The sequence below is a fragment of the Trachemys scripta genome, chromosome 3, assembly GCF_013100865.1.
Source record: "Trachemys scripta elegans isolate TJP31775 chromosome 3, CAS_Tse_1.0, whole genome shotgun sequence".
Taxonomy (NCBI): domain Eukaryota; kingdom Metazoa; phylum Chordata; order Testudines; family Emydidae; genus Trachemys; species Trachemys scripta.
The window spans coordinates 41,576,011-41,603,639 of NC_048300.1; the positions used below are offsets into that span (position 1 = coordinate 41,576,011).

The following is a 27,629-nucleotide window of genomic DNA, read 5'->3' on the forward strand; positions in this document are numbered from 1 at the left end:
TGAAAGTCACAAAATAATGAATACATCAAAACAAATTTTCTTTTATTGCAAAGTTGCCTTTATTGTAGATGGATGTCTGCATTGTGAAATTGTATTGGAAAATAGTGTATAATGAATATTATCACATATTAACCTATTAAAACCAGATGTTCAAAAATCTAATATAAGCCTAGAAATTCCAAAACAGATTGTATTACTACTAGATCACCACATTACCTAAAATAGTGCTGCTCAGCTGTATTTTGTTATGACTTTACTATGGCAATTATGTTTCTACAGGTTTTAGTCTGATATAATGACACAGACCAGTTTCTGTAGGTTCAGTGTACCAGAGCAACTTGCTTTCTTAACTCTCTGGCATATATTCTCTCTTTCCCTGGAACTTACATAAACATAATATGCTTCAAATCTATGACTTCTGAGCATTGCAAAAAGCAGTGTGCAACCTAAGAGATTTTTTTTCCTTTAAGTAATTCTTGGATATTTACAATAGGTTTGAAGTTGGAATAAAATTTTAGTAACTTTTTTTCTCCCATTGATTAAAATGTAATAAGGAACAATAAAATCAAATCCTATGAGGATTGGTTAATTTCTCAATCAGTTCACATTAATGGATTCCAGGAATGTTACTACAAGCATGAAAAGCCTGTGCTTAGCAAGCCCATGAGATTAAAAATAACTTGTCTTTTTAAAGAATAGAAACCTTATGTACTTCAAAGCATGGTGGGCCTCTAAAATATAGGTGGGATATTATTACGGTAGCGGTTACATGACCTACTGCATGTACATGTTTTGTTCATGAATGGTACATATTCTGGAGAGACAGAATAAATAGGACTAATGATTTTGAACTCTTCATTCACCATAAAGAATTTCTGGCCTTTTAAAATCTCTGGACCATTTATGGTTTGGGTGTTCAATCTACTAAGGGACTCTCAGTGATTTTGTTCAGGAGGAAAGTGAACAAAAAGTAAATGATGAAATCAGCTACCATTTGTAAAGTGCTTTGAAGATGTAAAATGCCATATACATGCTATGTACTTTTTATTCCTGATGACTGACTGACTCTTGTATACACTTCAGTGTTTTGGACAGGAAATCCAAGCACAGAATTTACATGCACTTGAGGAAATATACTATGAGAAAACAGCTTGTTCCAAACAGTACTTAAAAGGAACCATGGAGGAACTGCTGTATCTAAGAACAAAAAGATGGTGACTTCTGAAAATTACATCACCAAATGAGGAACCCACAAAGAAGACATAACTTCTACTGTAAGTATCATTACTATAGACAAATAGCCCATATTGCATAATTCTGGTGATATTGTAATTCTGAATGTCTGATCAGATTCTGGAACTTGACATGGTGGATCAGGTGAACTAATTTCTATCTTGAAGCTACAGTTCAATGGCTTTCAATTTACCTGCCAAATCCAAATAAACGGTTAATATTTTTATCAGGTTTCTTTTGAAACTAAAATCTTAATTTAAGGTTTATACGTAACTCCATTATTTAATGGACAAATTATGTGTATACATCTTTAACTTTCCCTGTATTCAGATGAGAAAACTTACGCAAATCCACTAATTTCTCTATAATTTGTCTTCAGTTATCATTTACGAAGTTTGAGCTGATCTAATATACCCCAGTGATATATCCTGAAGTACACATACACTTCAGGATCTATTTAGGGCTCAATCCTGAAATATGCTGAACACTTTGACCCAGCAAAACTCTTTAAGTGCTTGCTTTTCTTTGAACACATTAGTACTTAGTAGTCCTACTTAAGTCAAATATGTATTGAACTTAAAACTAAGCACATTCTTAAGTGATTCCCTGAATCCGGGCTGGAGCCCATCACCTTTCAGGAATAAGCTCTTAATGCCAATCTATGGAAGCTAATTCTTGAATGTAAATGTTTTCATTCGCAATTTTTTTGGATTATTGTTCATAATTTGGTATTTCTGAAACAGAAGTAGGATTCATCTTTCTTTTGCATGCTGGGTTATGCTAAAATCTTCTCAAATACTTGGCACTATAATAAAAATAAGGGCTATCATTCACTGGATTTAACTTAAGCTTTTGTTAATTATTCCTTTACATAAACCTATTTTTAAGATATGAAACTTGGCTGTAAATGTTGGAATTAAATATAACTCTGGGTGATTTCTCCGTATTTTACTTCTTACTTCCCCACCCCATGGGAAGTCAAATGTGATATTAGAGAATAATGGGTACTGTCTCCTTTGAACAGAAAACTTGTTTAATAATTTGCAAGTCACTATCTTATAACATAGTCTTGAAACTTTGGGAGAAAAATAAAATGACAAATATTTTAATTTTCAATACTAATTAAATATTAAGTAAATGTTAAATGTATCTTGAATAATATCTCCAGTGATCCCTCGCTCATAATTTCACCCAAATCTGCATGAAGTATGGCAGCTGTTTAACAGCCCACAACAACATTACACGTCAGTCCAGCACAAAATATGAAGAATACTTTTGTGAAACCACAGGGAGCACTTAGGTAGGCAGAATGCAATTACCTACACTAGAATTCAAGCAGAGCACTAAGCCTGCTTTCAGAGGAAGGTGCTATTCAACATCAGTAAGGGTGCCAGAATCTGGTTCTCAGAATATTTAGTACACAGCCTTATTACATGTACATGCAGCCATCATTTGACATGATAACACTAATTATTATGTTAACATTCAACCTCATAATGGAACACAGCCATAGAGTTATTACACAATCTGCATTTAATAAAAGGTGTGACTATGTATTTATATGATGAACATAACTTCACAGCAGGTGTTGTGGTTAGTCTGAAATCTCAGCTTCCTTAGTTAAAAGAGAACCTCCCACATAAAAAGAAAGGAAAGAACTACCTATGGGCTCATTCCCTGTGTCAAAGGAAATGTCACACATGGATTTGGCCCCTTCTGTCTGTAAAATTATATTAGGGCTGTGGCATTAACCAACTACAGGAAACAAATTCAGAAGCTAACAGTTAATTCTCAATTCTTCATACTGAGAATAATTCATCCTTTTGTGGAAGGTGGTCAAACGAAGTTGGCACCCAGGCTGTTTTGACATTAGTGTTACAGGGCATGGTTTGAACCTGGGTTCTGCATCAGGTCCCAGTAGGCTGGTGCAGAAAGCAGCGTTAGAGTTGGCCTGCAGTCGGGGGAACTGCTGGGACAGCATTTAAAAAGATCCAGTGGCCGGGTTACCTTCATAAGGGAGGAATGCCTTGCAACCTCCTTGGAGGGAAGTTCAGCATGTACTTTGCTGAAGCAGGACCAGGCTGGGTCAGTGGAGTCCCCTCCTAGCCTCAAAACCCAAATTAGTTCCTCGAATAAAACCTGTGTTAACTATTTTGGGAGACAGGAGGGATGAATTTTATCTGCTGTGCATTCAGTTCTGTGGCTCATGGATGCCTGTGGTGAATTCTACCTTGCAAGCTGCAATACTTCAAGTGCAACTGAAAGACTTAAGATTGATGCATCAGTTTTAACCTCTGAAAATTTGAATGCTCAATAGTGATATTATTGGCAACTTGTGTCCATTATTAGATAGATTTAGTGGGATTTATACACATCCTGAAGCAAACAGCAGTTGAGCCATGTAAATTCAGAATGAGATGGCGATCTCGTTCCAGAAGTGATCAGTTCTTTGTGATGGATGTGATTTCTTTCCCTCCTTCCCCCGCCCTTAATGAAGGCCATCATGCTGCTTATTGTCAATAAAGCTGTTAAAGCAAGTGAATGCAATAGAGAGTGTGAGCCGATTTCCCCAGAAACCCTGTAGCATTCGAGTGCTATATTTACATTGTATTAATAAACGTATCTTTAGTTTATATTAAACTTTCATCCTTCTCAAATTGTAGTCCTACTACACTAGTGAAATGCGTCAAACTCTGGGGGGGCCTAGCAGAAGCTGACTGATGCACAGTACAACAGAAGGGCTAGGGGACATTTTGGCCATGAACAGTGGAGCAAAACCCGGTCTTGTGAATAATAACATCATGCCTAAGGGTCATTCAGAGCAGGCAGTATTTGTTTTTAAAGTAATCTCTAATAGGGCTTTACTCTGACTGCATAGCCATGTTGCTATTTGTGTACTCACAGAATAGACATTGCCAGTAAAGCCATAATATAAAATTAGAGAGGCTAGGTTAACAGAGGAAATATTACAATCTAGTAAACATCCTGTTACCCCAAATAGCACTACCAGGACTTTATTTTCCAAACATACCTGAGAGGCTGAGATGGAAGTGTGTAAAGGGGAATAAAAAAAATAGGAAGCCAATTGGAAATTCTAGGTGCTTTAAAACAGTGTCATGTTTGAAACAGAAAGATAAAAGAATTGGAGGGTTTCCCACAGCAGCACTTTCAAGTTTCAGTTGTTTAAAACATCTGCAGGACTGGCAGTTGGTCAAACAGTGCCTTAGGTCAGTGGTCTCACCAGACAGGTTGTACTAAACTCTTGTACCTTATGTTCCTTCAAGCAATGATGTTTCCTGCAGCTGTAGGTCAGCTCAAGACGTTGTTTCAGAAGCTGTTTACACTTGGGCGCAGCCTATATGGGCTAGTCTACACTACCCGCCCGGATCGGCAGGTAGAAATCAATCTCTCGGGGATCAATTTATCGCATCTCATCTAGACGGATAAATCGATCCCCGAATTGACGCGCGTACTCCCACCTCGTCAGGAGGAGTAAGCGCTGTCGACGGGAGAGCCGCAGCGGTCAATTTGCCGCCGTCCTCACAGCGGGGTAAGTCGAATAGGATACGTCAAATTCAGCTACGCTATTCACGTAGCTGAATTTGTGTATCTTAAATCGATCGCCCCCCCCAGTGTAGACCTAGCCTATGATTTGTGTCGTGTCTCATGGCCCAGTGTTTCTTTTGGTGCAAACTCAACTGTGGTGAAGATTGTGACTGATGTGAAATTTGGGAAGGTAGCAAATGCACAGGACAGACATAAACTACAAAGAGACCTGGTGAGACTGGAGCAATGTGTGCACCAGGCAATAAGTAGAAATTCAGTCTTACCAAGTGTGAAGTGCTATACCTAGGGAGAAGAAATAAACAATGTAGATAGAAAATGAGGGCGAGAGAGCTAAGCAGCATCATATTAATGTGAATTTATTTTTGTCTTGTCCTGTTTAATGCTGTCTTAATGTAATCAGTTACCATGACTACTGGAGGGAAGGAGTAGACGATTGGAAGGGGATGTGATCTACAAAGACCTTAGTCTTAAGAAGTGATCGATAGTATGAAAACATTTGAAAACCATTGCCGTCTGTTATTGCTATTGTGACAGCCAGGTAGCACTTTCCACACAGCTATATGCCCAATAATGGAACCACAAAGCTACTTAGGTATCTAAAGGTGTCTTTTAGGTGTCACTGTAATCCACAAACGTGCTATTCACCTACCACCTAACTCTATAGGCACTTAAACTCACTTGGCACTGAAGGTTTTGCAGTAAAAGTTCCCTAGGTGCTTAAGTTCTTTTCCCCTGAGCATGCATGCTGCTGCCTCGCTCTAGGTGTCCAGTTGCCTATCTCCTCCCCTAAGCTTCAGAGGTGTCCATGAACCAGAGGAAGATAAGTGTTCATCTGCTTGTCTTGCATGTGGTGCCTGGTCCGGTAAGCGTGCTCAGAGATGGCCTCCTTGAATACACAAAACAGCCAGGGTGGGGCCAGAGAGGAAGATGACCTCCCTTAGAACCTTTGGCCCAGCAGTTAGCACATTCAACCAGGATGTTGTAGACCATCAGTTTGTGTTCTCCCTCTGGCTGATGAGGAGAAGAGATGTAAACAGTGGTCTCCTACCTCCCCGGGGAGTGCCCTAACCACTAGGCTATGGTGTCAGTCTCTTCCTCTGGCCCAATTAATATTTAATTATATAATTAAAGTGGAATAACTTCAATAGGAGAGAGTGAGGGAGCCCCATGTTAAAATATCCCATAGGCCAGAGGTTAGGAGTCTCACCTGAGAGGTGGGAGACCCCTGTTCAAATCTCTTCTAATCAGGCCGAGGCGGGACTTGAACTGGTGTTAGCTCACGTCCTGGGTGAGTGCTCTAACCACTGGGTTGAAGGGAGGACTGCCTTTTCCTCCCATCTCTCCAGGCTGTTTTGTGTGCAGTTAGGCAGCCTCTGAGCATGCTTACTGGATTGGAACCCAAATGCGACTTAGGTGCTTCTCTGCCTATCTTCCTCCACTTCCATGGCTCACGAGCAGAGATAGGAGCCTCCCTGCACCTGGGACTTGCCTATTTGCATGAGAGACATTGCCCTTCTTGATGGCATCTCCCATTGGCTAGCATGGATGACTCCCCGCTTAGTGTGCTGGCTTTGTTAATCACATCCCTCCTCATTAATTATATAGGAGCCTAGGTGCCTAAATCGGGCTTTGTGAATTGCAATGTTGTACATGTGATTCTTTTTTCCCCCCTAGACACCTAAGTTCCTTTTGTGGATCCAGGCCTATATGCTTATATGGCCCCCATCTGTCCATTATCTGAATGCCTAACAATAATTAATGAATATTATCCCTGCTACACCTCTATAAGGTAGGTAAGCATTATCCCTATTTTTCAGAATGGGAAACTGAGGCATAGGCTAAGTAACTTGGCCAAGGAGACACAGGAACTCTGTGGCTGAACTGGAGATTGGATGCAGGGCTCCTGAATTCACAGTTCAGTTCCCTTTCCACTAGACCATCCTTCCGCCACTCTCACCATATTTAGTTAGTTGGTCAGTGTCCAAGTTGCCCAGTTTGTGTGGATCTTCACAAAAAAACACTTGAAGTCCCCTCCCCAAATTGGCCAGGGGATTCTGAGGCAGGGATGGTACATAAAAACTTTTAAAATTACTAGATTTTAAATTGCATGCTTCCCAAGATAAACAAACAAGGGAATACAGGCAGACACATCATGTTCAGCTATGGCACTGTTACTGAAGGAATATCAGGACTCCTAGAAACCATCCTCAAAGACAGTCACCATGCAAAGGGACAGTTTTCTCCAAGACACTAATGACTTCCTCCAGAAACTCTGCATCATTAACTAGCTCCCCCAGAACACCATCCTTGCCACCATGGACGTCAACTCCATATACACCAACATCTCTAACTATGACAACATTGTAGTCTGGCTTAAATACCTACAAGATAATGAATAATGCTTGCAAATCCACCTCAAATACTTCACCAAACTCATCCATTTCATTGTCATCCACACCAGCTTTACATTCAACAACAAACACTTTGCCTGCACCATGGGAATAGCCAAGGGTACTAGACTGGCACCCCAATAGGCCAGCCTCTTCGTGGATCACTACAAGAGAGAATTTCTGGGAAAACGCACCACAAATCCAACGATATACCTCGATGATATTTCCATCCTCTGGACAGATGAATTAAACTCCCTCATAGATTTCCACCACAATTTCAACCACTCTCCATTTATCAAACTTTATCTAGAATACTCCCACACCAGCATCAGCAGGACATCACCATCAGCTTCAACAATAAAGTCCATAAAATGGCTCTACCCAAGAAACCCACTGATCACTTACCTCCACAGATCAGCAATCACCCCAGACACACCAAGAAATCTGTTAACAGCCGGATAGCACAGAATTTGCTCCAAAGAGAAAGTCAAGGATACAGCCTTAAAACTGCCTTCACTAAACAAGGGCGCCAAACCAGAGAAGTGGCATCATGGAAAAGATACCCCAGAAGAATTTGCTTCAATTCTGCTTCAGTGGGGGAACCCCACTTGCACACCCCTAGTTGTCACCTGCCACCCCACACTGGAATCTGTGTGGAGTATCCTTGAACACTTACAACCCATACTTGTTGGGGACCACATCTTGCGAGAAATCTTTCACATAGCCCTCTTCTGACCTTCAAGCTCTCCCCCTCCCCCGACCCTGCCATGCTCATGATCAGAAGCAAACTCCTCACAGACCAGGACACATCAACTCAAAGCAGCACTAGATCTTGCTAGAACAACCGATGCAAATCCTTCAGATATATCTCCACTGCTACAATGATCAATATGCTGCACAATATGCCTTTAAAGATGCATGGGTCCTACACATGCCCATCACAACCTGTATTATACCTCATCCAGTGGATCAAATGCCCCAACAACAACTGTGTGGGGAAACCAGACTGTACTCTCAAATGAACTCTCACAGTAAAATGATAAGACAAAAACAGTATCACCCTGTGACGAAACTTTTCACAAAGCAGTCACTCCATCTCTGATCCCTTAATCTTAGCTGTCAAAAGAAACCTGCACAACCCTTTCAAAAGATGAGCCTGGGAACTTAAATTCATAACTCTGCTGGACACAAAACCATGGACTTAATAGAGACAATGGTTTTATGGCGTGTTACAATGCTTTGTAAAACACTCTACTGCCTGCTAAATTTTAATGGCCCATTTCATTTTAAGTGGTTTCCTTCAGCATGTGTGAACTTCTTATGCTTAACAATCTGTCCCACCTTATATTTAGCTTGGACACGCTGGTTACCTTCTGCAGACCTGAGGAAGAGCTCTATGAAGCTCAAAAGCTTATCCCTTCCACCTACAGAAGTTGGTCCAATAAAAGAGATTCCCTCACCCAATTTGTCTCGTTATATTTCAAATTGGCTGTTTCACTTTAGCAGTCAGCACGGTGTGTGCGTGTGTCAATATTTTAAGTTAATTTGACCGTATTTACATCCTATTTATGGTCATTTTCTATGTACATTTGAGCATTCAACTTTTGCTAGCATGAATACTTATGTACAAAAAGAAACTCGTAGCTTGAATTCCTAAATACTTGCCGATGGTAAATGTTTTTCTATATATGTAAAATTGACAATTTGGACAGTTTTGGTTAGTTATGAAAGTCACATGATATTGCTTCTGTCCTGACTGAAGGATTTGCACAGTCAACCACCACAGTGCTAACTGTGTATTCAATTTCTGCTGTTTCTTTTCCTAACTGAGGAATAGAAGCAAAGTTATGTGACTTATGCAACTAAGGAAACCAACATGAATTGCGGATATTTGCAAATTGCAAATGACCTCCAGACCAATACATACAGAAGAAATTTAATAATTTTGAATAGCAAATTTTGATAATTTGGCAATGCTGTTTGCAGAGAACTCCCAAACAAAAATGTATGTGTTAAGGTTGGGCAAATAATTTGTAAAGCATATCCACTTAAACAATGTCGGCAAGCACCCAGATGTTGGTTTAATTTCTTTATTCATGTAATGAATAGTCATTTAACCACTTCTCCTCAGGGGTGCTGGAACTTTTATAGTGGGGGTGCTGATGATGGAAACCATGTATTTGGTGTTATTACTAGTTCAAGCCAACGGGTGTGGCAGCACCCCTAGTTCCAGCATCACTGCTTCTCCTTCCCGTCATAACTAACCTGGGTTGGGGAAAAAGGAATTTTTACATCCAAAAGGCCCATTTTTTGATAAAGGCTGCCTCTTTAAAGAGATGGAAGCTGGACCACACTGACAGCAAACTATCTGTGACCTTTCTTGTTGTTTAAACATTTAAATATGGTGTGGTAAACCTCAGAGTAATAGGAAGACAAATTTCCTTTTTGGCATCCCTCCACTGCATGATTTATTTCTTCCTTCTTGATTATTTGGCTCGTGCAGAAGGAAGGACACTTGGTAAAAGTAATCTTGCCCTTTTATTAGTTGCTTAGTGTTTTGACACACTACCTGGTGCACTAAAAAAGCATAGTAAATAAACAAAAGGGCTGCTGTTTAATGATCTCTGAGTTATACAAAAATAATGTAATATTTCTTTGATGGGAGAGTGGGGTGGTGATGGGGATCAGAATTTTATTCTTGTTCTGCTTCATGTGAAGATGAGATGAAGGTGACATAATAACATAATGCACATAGGTATGCATACTATTGTGTCCTGGGCAGCATTCCAGTGGGAGCGCTGTTTCTCCTCCCCTTTCTCTTTACCCCACTGGGAGCTGGAAGCACTGAGAGCTAAATTCACAAAGGTACTTAGGTGCCTAAGACCAACATTTAGGTGCTAATGAAATCTCACAACCACCACTCAACTACTGCTGAACCCTGTAGGTACTTAAGTTTCTGGAGGTAGGCATAGGCAAAGCCACCTAAGTCTGATGCTGCTCCACAGCTAATGAGCTGTTTGGAACCCTGGATCATGCCTAAGCCTCAGTGGGGTTTTCAAACTAGGCATTCTCCAGCCTATCTTGCCTGCAGAGCATAATCAAGAAGAAAGGAGCAGACCATTACGGAGTTGGACAGAGGAAAATGTCAGAGAAGGCCTGGCAGTTCATAACCACCAGAGGAAAGAATATGGGGGCATTCTATGCAGCTGGAGACAGAAAAGGATGGGCAGCAGTGGCCAGCAAAGAAAAGAGGAATTCTGTACAGGTAGACATTTCCAGGAGGATATCAGGTCCTCAGTGTGGAAGATATCTCTCAAGATCCAGCTGGTCACGGGAATGAATAGATACACAGGTCATACCTGTAGATGGCAGCTTGGCCCAACCCGTAAGGAAATCAAGTTTGCCCCGAAAGAGTTCTCCAACTGTCCAATGAAGACATACTATTCTTGTTGGGGATTCAATACCCAGAAGAATTGAAAGAACATTCTGCAAAGGACAGGTGGACAACAGTACAGTGTGCTATCTTCCCAGGGTCAAGATACAAGATGTCACTCTAAGATTCAGTAGGCTTCTGAAGTTGACTGGTAAGGATCCATTGATGATGGTTCATATCACTGTGCAATGCAGTGTCAGTGCTATCTCACAAATAATAGATTTCTTCTTCAGAACAATTCTGAGTTTGCTGAAGCATGTCCAAGAGATCATTGCTGAGATCCTTTCGTTCCATGGATGAAGGAAGGCAGAAGATTCGGCAGGAGAACCATTATCTAGCTAAACAGCGTTGGATGGATGGTTTGGCTTAGTAGAACATTGGTTCACCTTCTATGGGGAGAAAGAGCTGTATAGTTTTAGATGACCTCCATCTTAGTAGAAGAGAGACCAATCTCCTTGGGGCCAGGCTGGAATAGTCAGGAGGGCAACAAAAAGGGGAAGGTAAAAAGAGGGAAGATATAAGCACTCAATTAGCACAAAATTGACAAGTTGAGAACAAAATTAATCAAAGAGCATGAAGAGAATTAATTCTTTAGTTGTCTATACAATATTAGCACCCTCTGTAACAAACAAGAGGAATTGGAAGCTAATTTATTAGCATAAATTTGATCTAGTTGGTATTACTGAAACCTGGTGGGAAGATTAATAAAGAATTAAAGGAGAGTAATTTAATTCAAATCAGAATGGGTTTATGGAAAATAGATCCTGTCAAACTAACTATAGCTTTTTTTTTTGATGCAATTACAAGTTTGGCTATTAAGATAATAGCATTGATGTAAATATAAATAGACTTTGTAAGGATATGGTACCTTGTGACATTTTGATTTAAAAACTAGAATGATATAAAATTAACATGGCACATGTTAAATGGATTTAAAATTGACTAACTGATAGGTCTCAAAATGTAATTGTAAATGAACAATCATGGTCGAGGGGTATGTGTGTTTTCAGTGGGGTCCTGCAGGGATCAGTTCTTGGCCATATACTATTTAACATTTTTATCAATGAACTGGGAAAAGACAAAATCATCACTGATAAAGTTTTGCAGATGACACAAAAATTGGAGGAGTGGTAAGTAATGAAGAGAACACAGGTCACCGATTTAAGAGTAATCTGGTAAACTAGGCGCACGTAAACAATATGCATTTTCATACAGCCTAATTTAAATGTATATATCTAGGAACAAAGAATGTAGGCCATACTTACGTGATGGGGGACTCCTGGCCTGATATGGATTTTTTAAGATCCGTTTACACCACTTCAGCCTTCTTCCCTATAGGAAGCTATAGGAACAGAGATGAGGGTCTTGCCCCAGTAGCCACCCTTTAAAAATTTGCTAATGTTGCCTAAAATAAATAGTGCAAATAATGTAATCTATACTCTTAATTTCCCTTTACTTATTATACAGAGTAAAATTCTGTACAGGGTATAGTTCTCTGGAGGTTTTGAGCACGCCATGGGGCAATTTGCAAATTTGAGGCATTGCTTTGTATCTATCTCTTAGTTAAGAGAAATTAAGCTGGTGCCTGCAAGACATTACTTGGTCAAAGTCCCTCTGAGAAGGGAAGGCCAACTTCCCTTTTCAGAAGTCCAAGGCCTTGTCTACACTACGAGAGTAGTTCGATTTTACTTAAATCGAATTTTTGGAATCGATATTGCAAAGTCGAACGTGTGTGTCCACACTAAGGACAGTAATTCGACTTTGTGAGTCCACACTAACGGGGAAAGCGTCGACATTGGAAGCTGTGCACTGTGGGCAGCTATCCCACAGTTCCCGGAGTCCCCGCTGCCCATTGGAATTCTGGGTGGAGCCGCAAATGCCTTCTGGGTAAAAAAAAAGTGTCCAGGGTGCTTTTGGGTAACTGTCGTCATCCGTCCATCACTCCCGCCCTCCCTCCCTGAAAGCGCCGCGGGAAATCAGTTCGCGCACTTTTCTAGTCAGTGACAGCGCGGACGCCACAGCACTGCGAGCATGGAGCACACTGCGACCATCGCTGCAGTTGTGGCCGCTCTCAACGCCTCGCAACTTATCATACACCTTTCCCTGAGGCAGATGCAGATAAGTCAGGCGAGGAGGCTACGTCACCGCGGTGATGGCCTGAAGTCTGAGAGTAGCACAGACCTCTCAGAAAGCAGGGGACCCAGCGCCGAGGACATCACGGTGGCAATGGGTCATGTTGATGCCGTGGAACGGCGATTCTGGGCACGGGAAACAAGCACTGAGTGGTGGGACCGCATAGTGCTGCAGGTCTGGGATGAATCCCAGTGGCTGCGAAACTTTCGCATGCGGAAGGGAACTTTCCTGGAACTTTGAGTTGCTGTCCCCTGCCCTGAAGCGCAATGACACCCGGATGCGAGCAGCCCTGACTGTCCAGAAGCGAGTGGCCATAGCCCTCTGGAAGCTTGCAACGCCAGACAGCTACCGGTCAGTCGCGAACCAGTTTGGGGTGGGCAAATCTACCGTGGGGGTTGTTGTGATGCAAGTAGCCAAGGCAATCGTTGATGTACTGCTGTCAAAGGTAGTGACCCTGGGAAACGTGGAGGCGATCATAGATGGCTTCGCAGCGATGGGATTCCCAAACTGCGGTGGGGCCATAGATGGAACTCACATCCCTATCCTGGCACCGGACCACCAGGCCAGCCAGTACATTAACAGAAAGGGCTACTTTTCCATGGTGCTGCAAGCACTGGTGGACCACAGGGGACGTTTTACCAACATCTACGTCGGATGGCCGGGCAAGGTTCATGACGCTCGTGTTTTCAGGAACTCTGGTCTGTTTAGACGGCTGCAGCAAGGTATTTACTTCCCGGACCACAAAATAACGGTTGGGGATGTGGAGATGCCTATAGTCATCCTCGGGGACCCAACCTACCCGCTAATGCCCTGGCTCATGAAGCCCTATACTGGCACCCTGGACAGTGAAAAAGAACTCTTCAACTACCGGCTGAGCAAGTGCAGAATGGTGGAGTGTGCTTTTGGCCGTCTGAAGGGGAGATGGAGAAGCTTACTGACTCGCTCTGATCTCAGCGAAACCAATATCCCCATTGTTATAGCAGCTTGCTGTGTGCTCCACAATTTCTGTGAGAGCAAGGGGGAGACCTTTATGGCGGGGTGGGAGGTTGAGGCAAATAGCCTGGCTTCTGATTACGCACAGCCAGACAGCCGGGCGATTAGAAGAGACCAGCGGGACGCGCTGTGCATCCGGGAGGCTTTGAAAGCTAGGTTCCTGAGTGAGCAGGGTAACCTGTGACTGTAAAGTTTGTGTACAGAGAAGCCGAACCTGCCCCCGTTTCTTTACCCAGTTAATGTTGACTATCCTCTCCAGTTACATACCCCCTTCACCCCCCCTTCCAACACACGTTTCGAAATAAAATCAGTTCTACTTTGTTAATGAACATCGTTTTCTTTACTACTGTTTTCGCGGGAATTTTTTAAAACGGACGCAGATTGTGGTGCGGAGCGGGTGTAGTGTAGTGACGCAAAGAAAGCTTCTAAACTCAAGGATTGACAGGCTCCGCTGTGGTGGGCTGGTTCTTTCAACGGAGCCTGTCACCCCTCCTGATCGGGACTGTGTGTATGGGGGGGGCTATGTGACTTTGTGGCAGGGGGAGGACGGTTACAGATCTCCTGCTGCGTGGCTCTGTGATCCTGCATAAGGACCGCCGCTTAAGATCTGTAACTGCCCTCCCCCGCCACAAAGTCACAGAGCAACCCACCCCCCACTACAGAACATGAAAACCACCTCCCAGACTGACCAGGGCAACTAGTCACTGCACTGTGTATGTGCCCTGCTGCTGTACCTGCCCCCGCCTATGTACCCTGCCAAAGGTGACTGTCCTGTCCAATTACCATCCCCCTTTCCCCCCCTCCTCCAAAAGAACATGATGGAAACATTAGTTAAGAGAAACATATTTTTTATTATCAACTACACATGGAACTGGGAGGTGAAACTTGGACGGGGGCTTGTGTCAGGCGGGAAGGAAAGAACTTGTCAAATTTTGGGGAATGAGAGCCTTCTGCTACTAGAGCTCTCTGCAGGGGTGGAGTGAGAGTTTGCATGGACTCTGCCGCCTCTCCTTCTGTGCACTTTGGGTGAGGGGGGTATGGGACTTGGTGGCGGGGGAGGGCGGTTAGAGATGGACTGCAGTGGGGCTCTGTCCTCCTGCCTCCGTTCCTGCAGAACATCCACAAGGCGCCGGAGCGTGTCCGTTTGCTCCCTCAGTAGTCCAAGCAGGGTTTGAGTCGCCTGCTGGTCTTCCTGCCGCCACCTCTCCTCCCGATCCATGTTTGCTTGGTGCATTTGGGACAAGTTCTCCCGCCACTGGGTCTGCTGTGCTGCCTGGGCTCGGGAGCAGGCCATAAGCTCTGAGAACATGTCCTCCCGTGTCCTCTTCTTCCTATGCCTAATCCTCGCTAGCCTCTGGGAGTGTGATGACAGGCTAGGTTGTGAGACAGTCGCAGATGGGGCTGTGGGAATGGGAAAAAGGGAGTGAATTCCTCAGAAAGATAAATGTAGTTGTGAACAAAGAACATAGTCTTTCTCTGTGAACAAGACCATGCACAGCACCTATCACATGCGCACTCAGCACAAGGTCGAATTCTCGGCCTTCGCATTCAGTGCCTGGGGTCTTGCACAGCACATTTGAGAAGCGTGTCAGGACAACGGAATTTCTGTTGCAGGCAGACATGGTAAGCCGTAGACTTGTGGCAGCTTACAACTTTAATATTAGCAATGGCCTCATTTCACATTGAAATCAATGTCGGTCCCTGCTGCCAGCAATCCGGCAAGCAGGAACTCTGCTCCTGTCCCACACCCTCGCGGCTGTCCCCGGGAACGATCCCTTTCGGCTGCCCCTCTCCCGCCTCCACCGCGTGGCTGCAAACCAGTGGTTACAGTTCTGTAAAGGAACGGTAAAGCAGTCCCAACACTAACATTCCCCTACCTCATTCAAAGCAGGTCACCATGAGCGACATCACCCTCATGAGGATCTCTGACAGCGAGAAAGAGAGAATGCTCCGGGAAAGCCTCCAAAGACCAGGGCCGTATGCCGCCCTGCTGTGCAGAGCAATGATTCCCGAGTACTTGCTTGTCTCGTGGCGCGGCAACGTGTCGTACTACGGAGGACCCAATAAGGCAGCTCTCCCCAGGAACCTAATGCAACGGATTTCCAATTACCTCCAGGAGAGCTTCCTCGAGATGTCACAGGAGGATTTCTGCTCCATCCCCGGACATATAGACCGCATTTTACTCTAGCTGCTGTAGCAGTGACTAAACAGTAGAGCGGCTTGGGCAGGACAATCATGCAAAACTGGACATTGCTAGATTTTTTTTCAATAGTTGCACTGCCCATGACTGAACCGTTAAGCGCCTAGGGCAAACTAATCATGAGAAACCCATTTTTTTAATTGTTAATATTCCTGTTCTGTTAAAAATAAATGTTTAGATGTTTACAACACTTACTGGCTGATCCTTCCCCAGATTCTGTGTCCGGGGTAACGGCTGGGGACGGTTGGTAGGGGATCTCTGTAAGGGTGATGAAGAGATCCTGGCTGTCGGGGAAATCAGCATTGTGAGCGCTGTCGACTGCCTCGTCCTCCTCTTCTCCTTCCTCATCTTCCCCGTCCGCTAACATCTCCGAGGATCCGGCCGTGGACAATATCCCATCCTCAGAGTCCACGGTCACTGGTGGGGTAGTGGTGGCGGCCGCACCTAGGATGGAATGCAGTGTCTCGTAGAAACGGGATGTCTGGGGATGGGATCCGGAGCGTCCGTTTGCCTCTTTGGTCTTCTGGTAGCCTTGTCTCAGCTCCTTGATTTTCACGCGGCACTGCGTTGCATCCCGGCTGTATCCTCTCTCTGACATGTCTTTAGAGATCTTCTCGTAGATCTTTGCATTCCGTTTCTTGGAGCGCAGCTCGGAAAGCACGGACTCATCGCCCCACACAGCGATGAGATCCAAGACTTCCCGATCAGTCCATGCTGGGGCCCTCTTTCTATTCTGAGATTGCACGGCCATCACTGCTGGAGAGCTCTGCATCATTGCCAGTGCTGCTGAGCTCGCCACAATGTCCAGACAGGAAATGAGATTCAAACTGGCCAGACAGGAAAAGGAATTCAAATTCAAATTTTCCCGGGGCTTTTCCTGTGTGGCTGTTCAGAGCATCCGAGCTCGTACTGCTGTCCAGAGCGTCAACAGAGTGGTGCACTGTGGGATAGCTCCCGGAGCTATTAGCGTCGATTTCCATCCACACCTAGACTAATTCGACATGGCCATGTCGAATTTAGCGCTACTCCCCTCGTCGGGGAGGAGTACAGAAGTCGAATTAAAGAGACCTCTATGTCGAACTAAATACCTTCGCGGTGTGGACGGGTGCAGGGTTAATTCGATGTAACGGCGCTAACTTCGACATAAACGCCTAGTGTAGACCAGGCCTAAGTGTGACATTCATTCTCTTTGAGGGGAGATGCATGCAAGTTAGTTAAATTAAAGATAGTTTTGGGCATTCTAAAATCAGAGGCCCATCCACTGGAGGGAGGGTGATCTAGTGGTTAGGATGCTAGCCTGGGATGTGAGAACCATAGAATTCCATTCCCTGCTCCACCACAAACTTCCTGTGTGACTTTGGGCAAGCACTTAATCTGCCTGCTGGCCTTAATTCCCTATCTATAAAACAGAGATACCTCACAGGGTTGTTGTGACAATAAATACATCAAAGATTGTGAGGGGCAGAGAGATTATGGTAACGGGGGACTATATAACTATATCTAGGATACATAGATCCAGTAGTGCTTACTCATATGAGTAGTTCCTGTGACACAAGGTAGGGTTGAAGGACTAGGCCCCAAATTTTAAAACTGTTTATGCCAGGGGTTGGCAACCTTTCAGAAATGGTGTCCCGAGTCTTCATTTATTCACTCTAATTTAAGGTTTCGCATGCCAGTAACACATTTTAACATTTTTAGAAGGTCTCTTTCTATAGGTCTATAATATATAACTAAACTATTGTCGTATGTAAAGTAAACAAGGTTTTAAAAAATGTTTAAGAAGCTTCATTTAAACTTAAATTAAAATGCAGAGGCCCCTGGACTCGTGGCCAGGACCCGGCAGCGTGAGTGCCACTGAAAATCAGCTCGCATGCCGCAGGTTGCCTACCCCTGGTTTATGCCTTTTATGGCCACTATTGGGTACTACATCTTGCAGATCATATTTATGCATGGATAGATTTGATTATTTTACATGTTTTTGGGTTGGTGGGTGCTGCTTTCTGCTGTGCTTTCACTTCCATCCAAGACCTATATACACTGCAGAAAAGGAGATGCTTAGTTCTCATATACAGTGGAGGTCTCCCTACTCCCAATTGTACCTTGTTAGTATTGTCTCGTTTTCTCATCCAAATTCTGAGGTTCCTCCTTCAGCAAACTCCCTTTGAAGATTATTAGCTGGCTAGGTACTAAAAGCATTTAGGATCTGATCCAAAGACTATTGAAGTCACTGGAAAAACTCCTATTGAATTCAATGGGTCAGACCCTGAATGCCTGACAGTTTTCTGGCTTCTAATGAAGTCCAGTGTGAATTTGCCTGAATAAAAACTGAGTGATAGGTTGATAAGTTTGGCCTGTTCAGGCCTGGGTACCAACAATAAGTGTTTTCATGGCTAAATTATCAGAGGCAAAAGCAGAAGAGAAACAACATATCAGCACTTCTTTCTAAACTTTTGTATTTAATTAAAATGTTTTAGAAAGAGCGGACAATCAATTTTCTTTGATCAATATTTGCCTGCCTTGAAATGGAATGGCAAGCATTGAGTAAATAAAATAGGTGGTTCTGTTTCATTGCAACTTCTGTATCTTCTGGTGTCAAAATGCTATAGTATAATTTCCCAGTATCGTACGCATTAAAGAATTGAAGCACATCTCCCTGCTCATCCTGAAGCAACCATACACTTGTGCCTTCCATATACTTAAAATTTAGGTCATCATCTCTATGGTGCTCAGGGTGTGAAAAATCCACATCCCAGAGCACAGTAGTGATGCCAACCTAACCACTGGCAGCTAGGTCAATGGAAGGATGCTTCCATCATCCTACCTTCTGTTGTGGAGGGAGGTGGTATGTCTACCATGACAGAAAAACCCTTTCAGCTCTCTTACGCTGATACCAGTAAGTCCTGCATGGCAAATGCAGACTTAAAAATCAGCCTCTCTTCTCCAAGTACTCCAATGCTGATTGTACTGAAAAGGAGGAGCATGTTCAAAAAATAATTAGATACATTAGCTGGAGGATAGATACATCAATGGGTATTACCCAAGATGGTCAGGGACACATCATCATGCTCTACATGACATTGCCCTATTCTGTTCATTCCTTCTGAAGCATCTGACAGTAACTACTGTCGGAAGATAGGATCCTGGGCTAGACGGACCATTGGTCTGACACAGGGCCCGTGCAAGGATATTTTGCACCGTAGGCAAAACTTCCACCTTGTGCCCTCTCCTCCCCCCCCTCCCCCCCGAGGATAGTTTATGATAAACTTTAAAAAATGAATACTGCATAATGTGGCATTGTTCATTAGAATTAATACAAGGGGGTCAGAGGAGATGATCACAATGGTCCCTTCTGGCCCGGGGGAACCTATGAGCAAGGAGGAGGCTGAGAATGCCCCCAGCTCGCAGGGTCTCTAAACGTTCCCAGGCTCTGAGTACTTTGCCCTCCAGGGGGACCCAGGGGCAAGGAGGGCAGAGCCGGGCTCTCCCAGGGAGCAGGTGAGGATCTCCCTCGGGATCAGGGCCAGCTCCCGCCATTGGCACAGTGCCACCGGGGGAGGGAGGGTCAGTGTTTGGAAGCAGCCTGCACCAGCCCTTTCCCCTCCGTCGCGCTGCGGGGTTTAGTTTCACTTTCCCTCACCCCAGGAGGCAGCTGTTCCCAGCACCAGGTGTGGTGCGCTAGAGGGCGAAGCTCACCTGAGCTCAGGACCATGTCCTGCCTCCCCCAATGGCTCCGTCTCTCGGCCGAGCTGGTCGCTGCACCCGGCTAGCTGTCTCCTCCTCGCTCCGCTGCAGGCTCCCACTGACCGTCCTGAGTGGCGCCCCTCGCTACGGGGGCGGGTTTGTTATGGAGGCCTCACTCCCTGCCCTGCTTAGCTGACTCCCGTGATGCTGGGCACCACTTTTTGGTGCCCCCAAATCTTGGCGCCCTAGGCAGCCTCCTAGTTTGCCTAGTGGTTACACTAGCCCTGGTCTGACCCAGTATAGCCGTTCTTATGTTCTTGTGTGTGAGCCTCTCTTATCTAAAACATGTATGTCTTTAACGAAATTCACTTTGTTTTAGGAGCATTTAACTGACTAAACAGAGGTGGTTGTGAGTTGTTTTTGTTAGTAGCCCAAATGAGGTCTCTTTTTCTAGAAACACTTTGAGATGGTATATTTTAGAAAGTGATCTTTATCTCAGTGTAGCTTTTTCTTGCAGAATGTGTACTCGCAGATCGATGAAAACATACTGCTCTGTGCCTAAAAGCAGAATTTTTTGGGCAGCTTTTTTTCAAACACAGAACTATTTCAACTGTTATATGTATTCCAGGAACAATGAGATTAAAAAGCAAAACTCAGGATATGTGAACTCACATGAAGCAGAAAAAAGATTCCCATGAGATCCTCTGAACTGAAACCACCAAGTTTCACAAAACTCTGGTCATGAGTGGGTAGAAAAAAGGATGTTTTTATAAATACTCTTCTCAGTCCTGTAATTTTTTAAATTAGCTAATTAACCCACATGTTTCAAAAATAAAACATTCTCCTCCAGTCTGAGTATCATAACAAACTTCAAGATGGAGAGAGGCTCTCTCTCCCCTCCCCTTTGTGAGAAAGTTAGAAGTGGATAAACTAAGGCCCTGGGTCCAGACCTGCATCCCCCTACTCACATGACAATCCTGCTAATGAACTAGTCATGGTAGTAAGGGCCACAGAACTGGGCCCTAGAACAAAAAACATTTTTTAATGTTAACGTTGAACGCATGTCTGATTTTGTACTGTAAATTCTCAGATGGGATTATACCTTTTCTTTTTTTCCTAGATAAACAGCATACCTATTTCCAGTAGAAAAGAGCTTGCATACGAGACACAGGGTTGTTTATCTAGGAGCATGTAAGGATATGAGATCACAGAAATGATAGCATTACAGGGACAGTGGGGGTTGCAAACTGTGTGTGTTTGAGTGATGCTTTTATTGGAAAATGCATTAATATTTTAGGGAAATATTTTGATTTCTTACATTCTGTAAGAAAACCTTTACACACTGAATGGAAAAATAAAAATGTCTTATGACAGCAAATGTCTAAAGGTATATTTGAAAATTAAAGCTTGTCAAGAGTATGGATTTTTTCATTGCCACAATGCTTTATTCTTAAAGTTACTATTCAAAGAAACTAATTATGCTTCCTAAAAGGGCAGTCAGTTAAAAATTAAGATGTTTAAAAAAAAAGTGAAAGGTACAGCATTTAAGCATAGAAGTTTCTGGTTATCAGGGAATAACGTACAGATTATTGAGGGTGCAAAGTTTGGTTTAAGATCAGGTGGCATAAGGAATACATAATCCGCAATATCCCCGATTGGGGGTAAAAGGTTAATGGGTCAAAGTGCAGTCAGTTAAACTACTACCTCAGTCGTCTAAAACAAAACAAAAAAAAACCAACAACCTTGTTTTGATTTAGGAACTATGGGCATGATCTCAAAGGTTAGTGATGTCAGTTAGTCTTTTGACTTCAGTAGACTTTGGATCAGAAGCAATATGTCTCACATTAAGTGTAGTATATTTAATAACTATTTTCAGGTGCATCTTAACACAAATTTCATATTTTCTACCAGGTCTATTGCAGATTATATTTAGTGATCATATGCAATTTCTTTTTAAATTATCAACTCATACTGTACACATCACAATTTTAAAAATAAGATTTAATATTTTTCAGTACTTAGAGTTCAGATTATTATCCTGTTCTTGGATTCCTTGCAAACATGACAATAAATCGCTTTTTAAATTAAAACTAAGTTACAACAAGACAATCTGCTTCAAAATATGTAACCCACCTTAGAAGCTTCATTTATATTTTTATGGCTTGGTCAGCATTTATTATAATGCACTTTTTCTATATGTATTACCAATAAATAAATAACGAGAAGGATAAAAACAATTTTTTAAGCGAATTGATACCCATGAACAGTGTTAGACTAGAACCCTGGCGATGGAGGACTTCAGCATCTATATAGACTAGAACCAGGGAATCCCAATTAGAATGCAACTTATGAGCGATGGCCCCAATTCTGAAAGCTACTCCAGACATGGGCATTTGCCTGTAGTCCCAGTGAAGTTAATGGGGCTCGGTGCAGGCATAGAAGCCCATATTAGAACAGCATGTCAAAATGGGGCTTATAGAAGGCCAGCTAACTGCAATGTTATGGACCAATCCATGTTGCACAACCTTATGTTTTCTACACAAACCAAACACTGCACTGAAGTTGACAGAATATTTTTACTTGCGTGGGTCCTGATTCTGCACTCCTTATCTCTTAATGCAGTTCAAAAATGATCGCATGATATGTATAGACTGCTTAGATTTTTTTAAAAAGTCCCCCCCCCCCACCATATTTTAAGTAGCATAGGTCATGCTATACTAGAAGTTGGCAGACTCTTCATAAAAAACCTTGTTCCACAAATGCAATCAGCTGAAAGATGAAGTGCTATTTAGTGAACTATTCATTTTAGAATGTATTAGGTTTCACAGTAATCACTTTGAAACAGAATCTCCAGCTTTGTTGCCCTTTATCCAGTTGAGAAATGATTGCTGTTTTGTTGTTCTGTTTTCATTTCCATCATATTCTAAACCAGAAATTCAGCATTGTCTAAAATGTGGTGTTAGGTAATTGAGAGAGGCAACTGAAAGGTCAAATCTCTTGCAAACTGGTAAAACCACATAGCTTTAATTTAAATTTAAGCTACAGTGTGTGATCCAACTTATGACTGTAGCATGATTTATAAAATAAAGAACACTGTCATTAAGGGTTCCTAGAACTGCAGTCCTGATGAATAAAGCTAAACTTTGATTGACTTCCCTTTAGATGTGTGCTGGGTTTTCTTCTGGTTGAGGTAAGGGTAATTATTTGGATTTCCGTTGCCTTTCCCAATACTCCTTTCACTTCTGCCCACTCTTCACAAAAATTCCTGTGTAGGAAATAAACAAAAACGCCTCATCAGAGACTTGCTTGTGTAAGGACTTCAGCTACCTCTTTCAGCTATTCACCAACCTCTCTTTTTATACGAGATTTTCTTCTGAAGCAAATGCATCATGTGCCACCTGCTGCGAATATAATACATTTAGCAGTATTCTGGAAAGAGTGCTGCCACCACAGTTTTTCTCATAACTAGTGACTTCACCTCTAAGGAACCCTGTAGGATCTTTCAGATTCATCTCAAAACCTCAATGAGACGCATTCCCTAGATGCGGCTGACTCTAGAGATGGTCAGTGCTACTATGGAAATGACCATATACCTCAAGGCAGAGGCTGTGGCCAAGATTTTCAAACGTGGGTGCCTAAAATTAATCCCCTAAATCGTAGTGTTTAAAGCCAGAAGGGGCAAGTATGATCATCTAGTCAGATCTCTTGTGATTCACTCATAATTAAGCACCCAAATAAATCTGGCCTGACTTTGAAGTCAAATGTGGGAGATGAGGGTACTCAGCATTTTTGAAAGTTAGACTAGTTAATATAAAAAATGTCAGGATTTTTTGTGTGTGTGTGTGTGTGTGTGTGTGTGTGTGTGTGTGTGTGTGTGTGTGTGTGAGAGAGAGAGAGAGAGAGAGAGATATACATCTACCCTAACCCTTCCTCTTCCTTGTGAAGGGCCAAGGAAAGGACTGAGGTTGGATCCTCTGCAGAATTCTTACCTCTTGCTTTCTTGGGGGCCTTTTCCTATGAGATGCTTTGGTCCTCCTGCACATGAACTACTTTATGGTTCTACTGCTTAATGATGGTGTGGGCTCTGGGGATCTTTTTTTTTTTTCCTCTGGGCTACTTTGAAGTGTTTTGAATAACTTGTGTTTTTTTGTTTACCTCATTATATATAGTTGCAACCTGATATTAAAATATCCAAAGGGAACTGAAATTTTAATGTATGCATTTCCAACACGGGTACAAGATTTAATCCACTGTGAAACCTCATAGCTAAGAATACATAGAAACTGTACACACTGGGTGTTCTTAGAAAAAGTTGCAGCTGAAAAGTTGGTCCTTGAATGAGCATCTACAAACCGAACATTCTGTCCTTGAATAACTAGGATCTTTATGGGAGAGAAGAAAACCATCCTTTATTAGTCTTGTAAAATGCACTTTTTTGTCATTGTTAAATGGCTTCTTTGCATTTATTCTGTCTTCCTAGATGTAGATCTGATAGTTATGTTCTGAATTTGCCCCTCGCTTCTATACTTGTTTTACCAGGTAATTAACACAATATAAGAAATATAAAGAATACACCACTATAAAAGTTCGACCCACTACCTGTTGCCTGGTAAGAAAGAGGGCCGTTATGACAAAAAGGAAACTCTATATAGATGGGTTCGGTCAGATGAATTCTACAAACTTTTGGCTCCACTGTGCCTTGGAAACTGAAATAGTGGAAGACTGGCTATGAACGCTTTAGTATGTAAGGGTGACTAGTGTCTTCAGAGTGCAAATGTTCTTGAGAGGTTATAAAGTTCCATTCCAATAATGACACTGTGAATATGCATGTGTCACCCCCTAGTGTGGCTACTAGAATTCTCCTGGCATCTGTAGTTAGACTTTTCAAGATGCCATGTCAGCTTCTTGCTTCTCTTGGATGAAGCAGAAAAACTGCAAAATTTACCAAATAGGAAAAATAATTCTGAACAGCAAACAAAACAGTGCAGTGAAACTGTTCCAGGGAAAACAGTAAGTAAACCAATCAACCCACGATCCTCGTGGCAGTCCACACCCACTCCTGATTCGTTTCCCTCATTCCTCCCTTCTCTCCCCACAAATCTATCCTTCATTCCCTACAGCAAGGTTCTAGTCCTCAGAAGAACTGTCCTCTTTGTGCCTTCATCATCATTGGTTTCCATTAGGAGAGCCCAGCCTTTTTCTCCTCTTTCAGTTTCTAAACAAAGTATAAACCAGAGGTCCTCATGGGGCTGGAGAGGGAGTGCTCTGCCCCCGGCCCCGCCCTTGCCCCCAGCTGTGGCCCCAGCCTCGGCCCCCTTACCCCATCTGTGGCCCCACCTTCTGGGGGGAGGAGTGCAGATGGGGCAAAGGGGGGCATAAAATAAAATGTTTGGGGACCACTGGTATAAACAGACCTATGTCGTGGCAGGGAATAACCTTGCTGGCCTGTAAGGAGAGAAGGGTGGAGATGAAGGGAAGAGAAATGCGGGGAGGGGAGAAAGTTAAGGGGGGTGAGAAGAGATGGTAATAAAAGGGGTGAAAATAGCCTTTTGGTCTGGTTTCCTCTACAATTTGCATCTCGGCATTTTGTCAGCTCATTTTGTGTAGTTTATTTTCTCCTTCGTTTAATATTTGAATATTTAATTACCATTTTAATTACATAACCTGAGAGTACTACTTCACTCAGCAATAACCTCGTCTTCAGCTAATAAACTCTTATTGCCCATGAGGTTAAATGCTTATTTGCTGTAAACACTTTAGCCTCGGAGTTCCTTCAGCCCAGGATACAGTTGTTACCTCCTAAACCAGAAACATCCTCAAGTTATCAGTATATTAAAATTAAACTAATTTTGGAGCAACTATGGGTTCAGAAGATCCTGAAGAGCAATCCACTTTCATGACAATAACTTGGTATAAACCTGCCCAATTTTCATTGTGATTCAAGGATTATTGTAGTTAAAATAGGAAAAAAATGTAAGGAAAAGAGGGTATTTTAAAAAATAATTTAAATCATTTTTCTGGATCTTCCAGTTCTTATTTTCCATCTCTTCTAGACTGCAAGCAATCTGGAGCAGAGGCTGCCTGAATAACTGCGTTTTCTACAGTAGACATATTGTTGGTGCTTAGCAAATAGCAATAGAATCATAACAGAAATGCTGTAGCTCTAGATGAGTTTGTGAATTTTTCTGAAAACTTTAGTGGCAGTCAGGATACAATGAAAGGGATCCAGCATTTTCTGTGGCACTTCTGTTGGGCTCTGGCACTTTACAATCCCAAGGGTCAGATTTTGGCCAATCCCTGCATAGGTGCAAAAGAGAGGAAGGGTACTATGTACCCATGCATAGGCACTGGCCAACATCCTGTTGGTGGAAGTAGTGAGTACTTTCTTCAACTGCTAGGGCATTTAGTGGTAAGAAAGGTGGTTGGACAAGGGGGGATTTGGGTGTGCAGAGGGGGAAAGCAAATTGTACCCTTTGAAAGAGAAACTTTTTTGGCCCAAAGGGCTGAATTCCGTTCTCTGAGGTGCATGTGACGCCGTTGACTCTGATGGGAGCTGCATGCAAACATCCAAAGGCATAATTTGGACACTTTACAATCTATGGCTCTATCCAGGGATAGTTAGGGTGCTATCCTGAGACATGGGTTTAATTCCTTGCTCTATCACAAACTTCCTGTGTGACCTTGGGACAGTCACTTCATCTCTGTCTGTGATGCGGAGATAATAGTACCTCCAGACCTCATAGGAGTTTTGTAAAGATATTAGGACTGTTGATTAATTGCAGTTAACTCACGTGATTCACTCAAAAATTAATTGTGATTGAAAAAATTAATCACAATCGCAGTTTTAATTGCATTGTTAAACAATAGAATACTAATTGAAATGTATTAAATATTTTGGATGTTTTTCTACATTTTCAAATATATTGATTTGTGACAACACAGAATACAAAGTGTACAGTGCTCACTTTATATTTTATTACAAATATTTGCACTGTAAAAATGATAAAAGAAATAGTATTTTTCAGTTCACCTCATACAAGTACTGTAGTGCAGTCTCTATCGTGAAAGTTGAACTACACTCAAAACAAAACAATGTAAAACTTTAGAGCCTACAACTCCACTCAGTCCTACTTCTCGTTCAGCTAGGATGAACAAGTTTATTTACGTTTATGGGCGATGCTGCTGCTTGTATTAAGTGAACTGAAAAATACTATTTTATTTTTACAGTGCAAATAGTTATAATAAAACTAAATATAAAGTGAGCACTGTACACTTTGTATTCTGTGTCAAAATTGAAATCAATATATTTGAAAATGTGGAAAACATCAAAAAATATTTAAATAAATGGTATTCTGTTATTAACAGCGTGATTAATCACAATTAATTTTTTAATCGCTTTACAGCCCTAAAAGATACATATGCTAAAGATTGTGAAGTGCTCAGATACTATGGTAATGAGGGCATAGATAGATAGATAAGATAGCTAGATTCAGCAACCCTTAATCATGTGATTAGTCCTAGGAAGGGTTGCAGGCTTAGGGTACATCTACACTACAGCGGGGAGTCGATTTAAGATACGCAAATTCAGCTACGTGAATAGCGTAGCTGAATTCGACGTATTACAGCCGACTTACCCCGTTGTGAGGACGGCGGCAAAATCGACTTCTGCCGCTTTTTGTCGGCGGCGCTTACTACCACCTCCGCTGGTGGAGTTAGAGCGCCGATTCGGGGATCGATTGTCGCGTCCCGACGGGACGCGATAAATCGATCCCCGAGAGGTCGATTTCTACCCGCCGATTCAGGCGGGTAGTATAGACCAGGCCTTAGACTACACATTTCAATCTATTTCATACCTAGTATGTCTACTGTTGGGTACTGCATCTTGAAGACTGTTTTATACATGCCCCATTTGCAGATGTATATGTAGAGTGAACAAAAGAAGATGCTTATTTCTCAGGTTTAGTGAAAGTCTCCCTACTCCCAATTTTATTGGTCAGTG

At 42.6% G+C, this 27,629-nt stretch overlaps 1 protein-coding gene across 1 annotated transcript in view; it reads left to right on the forward strand.

Moving 5' to 3' along the window:
* Nucleotides 1-27,629, forward strand: part of KCNK2 (potassium two pore domain channel subfamily K member 2) — a 208,440-nt gene that overhangs the window by 33,097 nt on the left and 147,714 nt on the right. The window contains exon 2 of the mRNA XM_034764515.1: nucleotides 1,084-1,274. Within this exon, the coding sequence (XP_034620406.1) occupies nucleotides 1,241-1,274 (34 nt within the window). The 5' untranslated portion in view covers nucleotides 1,084-1,240. The remainder of the gene's footprint in view (nucleotides 1-1,083; nucleotides 1,275-27,629) is intronic.